The following is an 11,955-nucleotide window of genomic DNA, read 5'->3' on the forward strand; positions in this document are numbered from 1 at the left end:
GGAATGGCTGCTAACTTGCAAGAAAATGTATAATTTCTATACTACTATTATGTAAATATCACATGTGAAAGAAATACAAACTCACATCTCTCATCATTTTTACTGCTTCCCTGGTCCTCCCCAGTTTCCTTGCACACATTGCCAGCCTTCTTTTAATATATACTAACACATTGGTGTCCCTTCCTGTACAAGAGGAAAAAGAAAGAGCATTAAGATAAAAAAGATAAAACAAAGGTTCATTTATAGTATTCCAATACAAAAGGAAACACATTTTTCTTTCAATTTTTTTCTTACTCGCTACCACCAATGCTTTCACAAGAATTTGATAAAAAGTTACCAAATTCTGAAGATTTAGATGTGGCATTACAGAAATCAGTGGAATTAATCCAGATTTACAGTGGTATAAATAAGTACTCTTGGGTTGGCCTTGCACTGGTGAAATATAAGCAGATCTGAAGGTACAGTTATTACGTACATGCTTGTCAACAGGAAGTATTAAAGCAAATCCTCATCCTCTAACAATCTTTTTCTTAATGATTAGAAGGTAAGTATACACTGAACTTTCTGTTTACAGCCTTTACTCATTACCCAACTGCCATCTTCAAATTCCTCACACCACAAATTATGGATGGCAAATTAACATGTTTCAGATATGACAGTCCTGTGTGCTAGAAGATTCCCTAACAGCAAAGACAACAGAAACTAAACAGCGGTGATAATTATTCTCTTGGAGAATTCTTACTCCTTTCAATCCTCATTCACTTCGAATGTGAACTCTTAAAATGCTTCTGGACTAACAGGAAATAAGCGGGCAGATAACCATCTACAAAATTACTGAATCATGAAAACGTAAGACACCTGCTACAAATTATCTTTGTGTATAGCATCTGGTCTGTAAAGATTTTAGCCTATTCCTAAAATTTTCAAGCCTTTCATAATAAGAACAACATGTGCTGAAAACATTCCAAGTACCTATGAACCGTTTTAAAGCTGTGATTAAAATTTTCGAATAGATTAAGCAGCAGGTTGAAAGGACTTACTTTAGACGAAAAAGATAAATAAGGGAGGGAAGAATTTCTTTAGCTGTATTCTGTATTACCTAATTCCTTATCTCTTTATTGATTCCTATATATTGAATACACAATTTATTAAGTTACATCTGTTTCAACATGTTTATGTAGTGTGCTATGAGGTATACATTTCAGGTTAAGCTTCTTTTCAGGATTTTGAGCAGGAATTGTCAAAAGGCATTTACTTACTATGAAATCAAGATAATCTTTCAGGCCAAAATTCTCTGAGGTTACTAATGACTTGGGATGCCTAACATGAGCAACCTTAAAAATAAGATTGCCCTTACTTTCTATAAACTAGCACCTTTTGAAAGAGGGCAAGTTGGGTACTCAAAGTCATTATTTACTCTCAAAATTTATAGTCTAACAAAATATGCTATGAAGGAGGTGGAACACATGAATAAACAGAAACATAGAATAATATGTTACTGTTTAAGAGATTACAGTGTTTTTCACCTTTAAAAGATGAAACGCCCACTTTTCATCCCAGAATCCACTTTGAAGACCAGAAACGGACTCCAAGACTTCTCAGAACCATGGAACTGCAACACGTGTCCACAGTCCCTCCTCTCCACCTTTGTAAACCATGCAAAAGTCCAGCATATAATCAAAAGAATTCTACATGAAGCCCCTGTGTCCAAGGCAACATCTGAGGCTGGAGCTTCTCTAATTTCTGTGGGTGCACACTGACATTTTCAAGGGGACACCGGGTGGTACAGAGATGTGGGATGATCTAGCCCCTCCTGAAGATCCTCCTGAAGACACAGCCAGAGCTGGCAGTCACTTTTCAGCCTCCCTGCTCTGTGACAATGCACTCAGTTTTGTGATTCAATGGGTTACTTCCTCTGCTGAAGTACTGAAGGTTCAGGGTGTCAAACCTGATGATGACAGTAGCCATCTAGCACACACAGGTTACGGAAATACCATACTTGTATCTGCCTGCACAAACTTTCTCAGGTTACCTTGGACAAAAACATCATGGGAGTTCTTACTAACTACTTACTGTGTACTCTTCATAGAATTGCTGCACTCAGGATGGATTGAGTCCACAAATTAAGGTTTCATAGACAACCATAAACCTGCTACAGCACAAAAATTGCTTCAAGGGCTCAGCTACTCTATATTTTTACTTCCAGCAAAAATGAACAAATCATCCTAAATATAGTTTTACAACCAACAAATGCTTAAAATACTACCCCCAAGCTTTATGAAACCTCAGGTTTTCAGGTATAGACTTGCAGACACTTTTGAAATCAGGGATCACAGACAATTTTACTATGTGCAATTTTTATCAGTAATCTTCAAATTATGTAAGATAGCCAGAGGCTGTGAATTTAGGTCCTAAGAAACCTGAAGATGACCAAAAATATGCTAGTGATTGTATTTATGTAATTATTTGGTGTTATTTTTGCCTAAGGTAGCCACTGTAGTCTAGAAATAACCTTGACTGTTTGTTTTATTATCTTTTTGGTCATTTACTGTCAGTGATTGTACTTTCTTAGATTTTAGGAGTATTTAATAAATAAAACAGCAGATAGACATGCTTATTCAAAGTTTTTTTAAAAGTAATAAAAATCTAGACTTTCAATTAAAGTACTTTATTATTTCAGTTGTTAATTTTTGTTTCTGTGACCTTTCTTAACAAATGCAACTAACTTCAAATGTCCCACTGGCTAATTGGTCTCATTAACTTTTACACGGAACAACAGTGTAAGCATTTACCCTCAGAGCTGATGGAAAAAAGCAGGCAAAGCATCACTTCACTCCTGTTTCCACCATTCTTTACTGCCTTTTCACAACATGAACCCGGGTTTGAAAAATGGCTAAAGGTAACTTCCTTAAATGGTGTCCAGCTTTTTCTGAATATTATATCTCTTTGGCTCTGATACCTTTTCTTTTCTGTTAAGTACATGCTACAATATTTTCTGCCATTACAAAATAAAGGTATGTCTATAATCTGAGCATTGATAGCTCAGCAACAGAATCAAGCAAAAACACTAAAACAGAAGAGTCTGGCTCTAGGGCCATATTTTAGCCAATGTCAAACACTGAGTGATTAGTTCTTAGGGGGAAAACAAAAAAACCAAACCCCCAAATCCAAAGAACTCCTTGGAACTTCTCTCCCTCCTAAGAAACTTACTGTGTTGGGCTTCATATTGGGCACCGTGGTGCTGTAGCTGCTGACTGCGCCTGTAACAGCCCTCTCCAGCTTTCAGAGCCTGCTTGAACAGCTTCTCTGCTTCTACAATTGTTGTCGCTTCCTCTTCAGCTAAGAGAATATAAGCAGTAGCACACCTGCAAAAATATCAGATGAAAAACCATGAGAAAGGTCCATGACATAAAAACTGTATGAAGACATGCAGACTGGAAAGGATGTGCTAAATACAGAGGCAAGGAAATTTTGTCCATGTACCTTTCTGATGAATTATTCTGATGAATAAATGTTGCAGTGGCTGCCCCTGTGGCACAGGCAGCCTGTGAGCTGGGGGGCCTGGGGATGGCGAGACAGCCCCAAAGTTTGAATCAACCCCCTTGGGTAAGCCTTAAGGCAGGGTGATCGAAAGCGCCTCTCCCAAGGTGCTGTCACTTTTTGTTAATGTACCCCAGTTCTGTTACCCTGATTGGTTTGCTAACTCTCCACCCCCTGGACCCCTTATAAGTTCATGTCCTGGAATGTTTTCCCTTCCCCGCTTTCCCTTTAGCTCTTGGTCCTTGGCTCCCCCCTCCATGTTTCCCCCTTGGGTTGTGTACCCTGGCCCCGCCTAGGCTCCTCCCCTTGGCTCTTTCTCCATTGGTCCCTGGCCCTCTCTCCGCCCCGTGTCACCCTCATACTTATACCCTGGGCCCTCCTGTATTCTTGGCTCTTCACCCTCGGAACCCTTCCATGGCAGTAACCTCCTGCGGAACTCTGTGTGAAGGACCCCTGCCGCCTCTTTATTCTTGGTGACGCACTCAGCAACTTTCCGGTGGTGTACGTGTGCGTGGCTTCTGTGGGCATAGCCCAGCGCTGTTGGGCAGAGGCTGAGTGCTGGTGTGGTGCATAGCCAAAGCAGCCTCATCTGGGATGCTTTCCAGGAGGACGCAGCGGCCTCCAACCACGATGGGCCGGAAGCATCAAATAAATATTCTGTCAACAACACCACAACTCTCATCTTCAGGTACTATATCACTCAGCCCGTGAGTACACCTACTGACAGCTGTCCCAGAAAGTAAAGCACTGTCTCACTAAGCCTACATCTCTACAACTCCTTCTGGAAATCAAGACTAGTTTTATGCACTATTGTTTTAATATAAACTGTTTCCTTTACTGTAATAGCATAAAGGAATCAACAGAACTGCATTTAATTGGAATATAAAAAGAATGGACTATAAATGTAGTTGTAGAGCTAAAACAACAACAAAGAAAACCCAACCCAGACCAAGCAAAAACCAAAACAGCAACGTGCCCCTGCAGCAGACCTGCACTAGAGGTATTTCCACTAGTGAGGGAGGTGATCCTTCCCCTCTAGCCAGCCCTGATGAGGCCACGTGTGGGTGTGCTGTGTCCAGTTCTGAGTTCCTCAGTACAAGAGGGACATGCACATACTGCAGAGAGTCCAATGAAGGGCCACAAAGGTGATTAGGGACTGGGGCATCTCACATATGAGAAAAGGCTCAGAGAGCTGCAACTGTTCATTCTGGAGAAGAAAAGGCTTTGGGGGGAATTGTCAAAGTTTGTAAATACCTGAAGTGAGGGGGCAAAGAGGACAGTGTCAGGTTCTTTTTAGTGGTTCCCAGTGACAGGACCAGAGGCAATGGGCACAAAATGAGACACAGGAGGTTCCCCCTGAACCTCAGAAACACTTTTTTTACTGTAAAGGTGACTGAGCACTGCCATAAGCTGTCCAAGGAAGTTGTCAAGTCTCCCTCCTTGGAGGTATTCAAAAACCTGCTGGACATGGTCCTGTGCAAACAGGTGGCCCTGTTTGAAGGGAGGGGTTGGATACTGACCTCCAGAGACCCCTGCTAACCTCAACCATTCTGTAATTCTGTGAAGTGTGAGTGGGACAGTCTAATAGCTCATTTCACCCTTTTATGCTGCATGGTCTCTCAGTTAAATCACTATACAAGAAGAAACAATTCTTTCTCTTCTTCTGATGAAACACATGAAGGACAATCTGTAAAGCGCCAGTTTATGGAATTCTAAAATGCAGTAATCTCAGTTCAGTAACCTAAGGGATTCCCTTTATGCATGTCAGCAACATTTATACAGTTTGCCATGCCAGTAAATCATCACAGCACTGAGTTTATTGTGGGATCTCAAAATACTACGCTTCTCATTAAAAAAATAAGTAATGGACTCAAAGACCAAAGGTCACAGCAAATTACATCATATTCTCTTGTACTATGAAATGAATATTTTAGAATGTGTTTATGAGTCTCTTCTTTCTTGCTTCTGTTCTTGATGACTGAGAAATCCAAAAGGGAGCTCTCCATCCCATAAATGCATATTTCATATGCTCATCAGGAGGTAACTTAATTAACATTTTTCTATGCTGTTCCAAAGCCTGCTGACATCAATGAGAAGACTCCCATTGTCATCATTACCCTAAGGATCTTCTGGGTAGCTAGCACAACATGCAGCTGTGCTGTTTTCCTTCTGTTGTAGGCCTTCCTTTGACAGGCCTGTAATCATGGTTAGAAGTTACTATAGCAAACCCCCTGCCTTAAAATATCATCAAATGGATTTTTAAAAGACAGGAAATAAATGTTAATGTTGTTGTCACTCACTCATTTAATTCCAAAGCTTCGTGTGCTGCAGAAATTCGGGCTTGAGGGTTTCTCTCTCTCCAGGCTTTTTGCATTACTATTCAATAAACAAAGGAGAAGAGAGGAATATCAGTTATTACAGGATTAACAAGGAGAATCTACTGCACCATAACAACAGAATTTATTGGTCTCAGCCTGACTCACTACAGAGTATTTCATATAGCTCAGTGATCATTCAAAAAATTACATAACGAACAGGAGCTTTTGTCCCAAGTACTCAGCGCTTTTTCTTCTTTCATTTAATTAAACCTTTTTCCAGGAGAAAGTCTGGCTGAGACATCAGGCTGTCTGTGCTGCCAAGTATAGAGGTGACAAGCAGCTACTTTCTCTTGGTGTAGTAGATTCCACAGGGAAAAAAACAATAAAGGGATAGTTGGGATTCTTATTTTAGCTCCTTATTGTGCTGTTGCTTTACGTGAATGTTAAATGGAAACAACTTCCAGGCTAATATTACCACCTCATAATTACACCACTGAGTTCAGAAAACAGGATTCATGTTTCTCATGTGTCAAAAAAAGCACAGTAATTATGCCTTCAGAATGAAGCATCCAACTGTTAGTATCTCTCCCTTCCTAAGAGACAAAGATTTATCTTTTCAGAGGCAAATTCTAATGATTGAAATCATTGTTGTACATTTTTAGTACAATCAAAGTCTGCATGTGGACTTCACAGTACAGGCTTAACACAACTAAAGCTGCTTATACAAAGTCAGTTGTAAATGTGCCATTCTCATTTTTTACAGAGCTTCATTTCAGGGAATGAAACACAGGCCTCAAATTTTACATCAGCTCTCTCTCCTGTCAGCGTAAACTAAACAGAACCTGGATAATGTAACTCAACCTACTACACTGCAGCTGGAGGCAAATTAAACTATATGTTTGAAGCCAATGCAAGAAAGAGAAGGAAAGGAACAAGCCTTTACACTTTTAAATGGTACCTTGAATGACTTCAGCAACATAGCAGAACAACACAGCAACATAAATTAGATAGCTTACATATACAGACACTTGTTCAGATCTAGAATTCTATAAATTCAACAATAATGGCTTTCTCAGCATGATAAACTTCTGCCTTTTCTTATCTATGCGAAAGAACTGATGTCTCACTGCATTTTTCCTGCATCAGTTTAAATCAGCCATTAACCTATTAGCAAAAGCATTTGTTCACAAGGTCTCTTACTAGCATCTGCAGGCCGTAAATGATCTGTGTCACATGTAAAGAATGTCTGATGGTCCTGTGCCGAAAGATTCATATCGTAGTAAGTCAAAGGTTCTCTTCCTGTTACCCATGTATACCTGCAAACATGTCAACAAGAAGACATTTTGGTTAATGAGGTCACACATGCCAAAATGAATCCAGAAAAGAATCCTAGACCTTTGAGATGGGCATGGCCAAATAAGTTCACCTGGCCAATCTTCTAACCCATATACATTGCACTTCACTGTACTGTGATGGAGCAACAGTAGCTGAACCTAAGCTAATGAGGATGCTGAAAAATACACACTGCAACTTGGTAACACATATATTCAAACCTTAGGACTCCATGAAACCTATATGGAATTCATTAGGTTGTTTGCTATAATGGATTTGAACAGAATTGCTGCATTAACACCAGGTACAACACACTTAGGTTTCTCCATAGTTTTTAATAAGGTTGCCAAAAATTGGAGAAATAACAAGTGCATCAGCATGAATTTAAATTCCTTTTCATTTGGAAACATTTTATGAATTAGAGAAAAACTGACATGAGTGCATGTATACCCAGTGGATTTTGTTTTTTCATCTCTTAAGTTAGATTAATGGAAAAGTACAGTTAAGCTCCTTAAGCCAGTACTGTGCCTGAAAACTGTAATTTTGTAGCACCTACCGATTATATTCAGCTCCTCTGAACAGATTTAAAGGATTTCGCCAGACTTTGCATTCTGTAAGAAGCAGACACACACATAATGAATCTCTCCCAAATTACAATGGTACTTGAGGTTTATAAAAAACATCAGTTACCATACAATGAGCCTTATCAAATGACTTATTTTTTATAGGTGCAAATGGAAAAACCCATCAATAGCATTGAAGGTAGTTCTTCCTTTCTTAAATAATAATTTAATTATAAATTAGTGTCAACAAATGTAATCATTCCAGACAAATAACCACTAACAAAGCCCCAAATGCCACATGAAAAGATAATACTGATTTGTGCCAGGACTCACATTTACCATAATGCAGAACTGAAGAGGGATCACACTGGGTTATTGCACTGAAAAACAGCAATTAACTCGGTCTCTACAGACTTGTTATTTCCCTGGAAAAACACCACTGTCCAGATAATGCTGTAAATCACGGAGAATCTCAGCTACAGTTGCCAAATTTAATTCCTCCTTAGTTTGTGGAGTAAAAATCCATGGAAACATCTGCTGATCTTACTTAAGTTACAAGCAGATGCTGAAATTGATTGGCAGAGAAAAGTTGGTTGCATTGCAAAGGTTTCAGAATATTAAAAACATTTTATAAATTTCCCTCAGGGGGAAAAATGGTGAATTTTTCACACTGCAAGAAGTAAGCAATATGGAAATCAACAATGTAATTTAAGGCAAAAATTAAAAAAAAATATAATCAAATTGTATAGCCTTTGGAACAGTGAGGTCTTGAGTCTGGCTTTTCCTTTAATTTAACACCAGATTAATTTTCTTAATTTCAACAAAGACAATTCACTCCAGTGAAGGTGAGACCAGAATAAACCCCACTATTTGCATAAAGACTCACTGAGAGGCAGCATGTCATTCCATCACAAATCTGCTACTGGATGACCCCTCACATGGTGCTCTGCAAAAACTCATCAGTAGCACTGGCCCTCCAGCATTTCATCACCTGCTTTCCACTAAAAAAAGTTAACCAGCACATTCCTCCCTATGAAATTTTGTGACATCATTTCTAAAGAGATCAAACCAACAGTTTTCTGGTAGAATATTGAGTCAGAAGGGTATCTTTATGGTAACAATATGCCTGTTCCCTTTATGCCTGTTCCGTTAAAAAAAGAAGTACTGAACAGCAAGTCAAGTCCTCCTCTTTTCTTATGGAATGGGGCATGGACAGAAAACATTTTACATAAATTATTCACAGTAACATAAGGACACCCTCAGCAACACAGAAACTAGTCAAGTGGCATAGGAGGTGGGCCCTCAGTTTACTGCCTGCCCAGCAAGTGCATGGAACAGACAGAGGAACAGGCAGACTTTAAGAGTGTATCTTTCAACCATCCATTTCAGCAGGCAGCTAATATTAGAAAGTTCCACTGGTTTACTCAGCAGAAGTGCCTGATCGACATTCAGCTGCTCTGTTGTGCAGCCAGAGGGTATGGCTGTTTGACAAGCTTCAATCCGACAGTTTTTACATAATATGACTTTCCAACCATTGCAAATATTAAATCAACATCAGACTTCTCAGTTCCAGAGGTGTAATTCAATGTCTTGACTTACTCTGCAGCCAATGAGATTAGGTAACAACTGTGTGATTGCAGTGACACTTTTTGTTCATCTTATTTGAATTCAGGTCGTTATGCTTTATCAAAGTATGTGGTATTTTGGCACAGTAGCAGGGAAAGGTTGAACTGGGGAACAAAAGGAGGAGGTAAAGAAGGCCTTTTATTACCACCTTCATGTCCTGGGGATGTTTTAGCATCTGTCTGCCTAGTTAAACATGGTGTTCTCTTGTTCCTTTTGTCTTGGTACCTGCTAACACCACAGTCTCAGTACAACATCATTCTTCTTACCTTTCTAAAGGCAAAAGTTTCTACTGCAACATTCTATCTTAGTCAAACATCTATATAGGAACACACGCTGAGCCAAGAGAAAAAGCCATCTCCACCTTGTTGGATAGTAAAAGAAATATCCCAGTGTAAATGCATAGTAAACCAAAAAGGTTGCCTTTTCTGTTGTATTACAAACCAATAATATAACTATGTCCTTATTTTAACCTTTCAGAGACTTTTTCAATGATCACATTTTGAGCACTGATACCTTTCTGAAGGCACAAATAACAGGCTATCCATACAGACACACTGTGTAGTGACACCGAGAGTCCCAGCTCAGTGTCAATGCACTGAAAGCAAACACACTCCTTGACTATTTCTTTGTACCAGAAAAGCCAAGATGCTTGTGTGAACCTCATTAGTCAAAATACCGTGCCTTCTTCTTTAAAATTACAGGAGCTGCTGAAGTGTGACTGAGCACACTGATGAGTGCACACAGGTGTTTCCAAGCCATCCCATGCTTTCTGCCAGTTCACCCAAATCTAATATCCTGAACCATGCAGTGCCGCTATTCACAGCCTCTCTTCAGATGAGAATGACAACAGCTGAATTTGCTGTGCTATATGAAGCCTTCCCTAATGACTCAGTAAAAAACAAGGTTTTGTGAGGCCACCTATTTTATTTAACATGTGAGTTCAAAGCTAATTTTTGTTTGTTTGTTTTCATGCACACTGAAGAGCAGAAATAAAATCTGCCAGGTACAGACATAGGCAGCTCAGCTGCTGAACAATATTTCCTCCATAAGTGAATTTTTTCTTTTCATTCACTTTTCTTCACTTGTAAATTCTGATATATTCTAAAAGTCTGCAGAGGAAATAAATTTAATAAAATTGTAATTGATTCTAGGGGCCCTAATTAATTTCCAATATTAAGATTATGGCCTGTAAGCCAAGTTAGGGCAGAGACACATAAACTTCATTTTACAGATGAGGAACTCAAACCCAGATGCTCCTGCCCTGACTTTAAACGGTGAGTAAGGCCCACTCAAGCCAGAAGCAATAGCATAGCAGCATTTTCACCACTCATGGGCTAATTTTTCAATTCCTTCTCCCCAGGCAGCTAAGTCACCCTAGTAGGGAGTCAAGTTCCCCTGGGGCTCCTTCAGTCCAAAGATTTCAGTGCTTGGGGGGCTGATTCATTTTAGGCAGGCTGGCCTGTCTCTCAGAGGAACCATCGCCCAGGCAACCAGGCACCTGATTCAAAGTGCCTCAGGCTTGAATGGCTTAGGGTCAGACACCTTCACTCCTTGCACTGAAACTTGTAGGGGCTGTGAATGCCTGGAAGCTTGTAAAAATCAGGTCACAAATGCCTGAAATCATGCCTCCTAAACTGGAGGCCTTTTAAAAACGCCTGTCTATGTTAGGACTTGCCCAAAGTTGCAAATCAAATCCGTAGCAGAGTTAGGAACATAACTAGCCCTTAAGCTGTTAAAAGTCACCATGCTTCCACTTACTGAAGTGAAATCCAAATGTTGTTTACATACTATTTACATTATCTAAAAAACAAAGTGATGCAAAACTAGATGGACATTTCTGACTTCTTTGTCTGATTTTTAACAACTTTGTTATTACTTAAAATCATTCCAGTAAAAATACTACCTGCCTTTAGAATCACAGAATCAGACAATTGGTTGAGTTGGAAGGGACCACAGTGGGTCACCTCGTCCAACCTTCCTGCTCAAGTGGGGTCATCTCAGAACACATGGCACAGGATTGCATCCAGATGTTTCTAGAATATCTCCAGTGAGGGAGACTCCACAACCTCTCTGGGCAATCTGTTCCAGTGCACAGTCACCTGCACAGTAAAGAAGTTCTTCCTAATACTCAGGTGGAACTTTCTGTGCATGAGTTTCTGCCTGCTGCGTTTTGTCCTATTGCTCAGCATCACCAAGCTCCGTCCCATTGACACCCTCTCTGCAGATAGACATTGATGAGGTCCCCTCTCAGTTGTCTATTCTCGAGGCTGAACAGGCCCAACTCCCTGAGCCTTTCCTCGTAAGGCCTCCAGCCCCTTGATCATCTTTGCAGCCCTTTCGCTGGACAAAGGATACTGCAGAAAGGGCACGCACTATTTCGCAGGGTTTTCAGAACAAGGAGAAAATAAATACATTAACCGCGCAGCCTGCGCAAAACACACCGCATGAATTTGGAAGGATGCAATTAGCAATTAAAGAAGCAGCTCCGCCTTTTACTTGGCCGGAGCAGGAGCCCAAGGCCGCCGCCGGCGCTGTGCCGCTCACCTGAGACGCTCTGGCGGTTCGAGTCCGCGTCC

The 11,955-nt window shown here is 40.2% G+C and overlaps 1 protein-coding gene across 1 annotated transcript in view; it reads right to left on the minus strand.

The window, feature by feature from the left end:
* ST7 (suppression of tumorigenicity 7) overlaps positions 1–11,955 on the minus strand; it is a 55,595-nt gene extending 43,640 nt beyond the window's left edge. Inside the window, exons 1-6 of the mRNA XM_017733078.1 lie at positions 11,924–11,955; positions 7,747–7,801; positions 7,059–7,174; positions 5,841–5,916; positions 3,211–3,365; positions 86–183 (exon numbers count right to left, since the gene is read on the minus strand). Coding sequence (XP_017588567.1) covers positions 86–183; positions 3,211–3,365; positions 5,841–5,916; positions 7,059–7,131 — 402 coding nt within the window. The 5' untranslated portion in view covers positions 7,132–7,174; positions 7,747–7,801; positions 11,924–11,955. The remainder of the gene's footprint in view (positions 1–85; positions 184–3,210; positions 3,366–5,840; positions 5,917–7,058; positions 7,175–7,746; positions 7,802–11,923) is intronic.

The sequence above is a fragment of the Corvus brachyrhynchos genome, unplaced genomic scaffold (assembly GCF_000691975.1).
Source record: "Corvus brachyrhynchos isolate BGI_N302 unplaced genomic scaffold, ASM69197v1 scaffold32, whole genome shotgun sequence".
Taxonomy (NCBI): Eukaryota; Metazoa; Chordata; class Aves; order Passeriformes; family Corvidae; genus Corvus; species Corvus brachyrhynchos.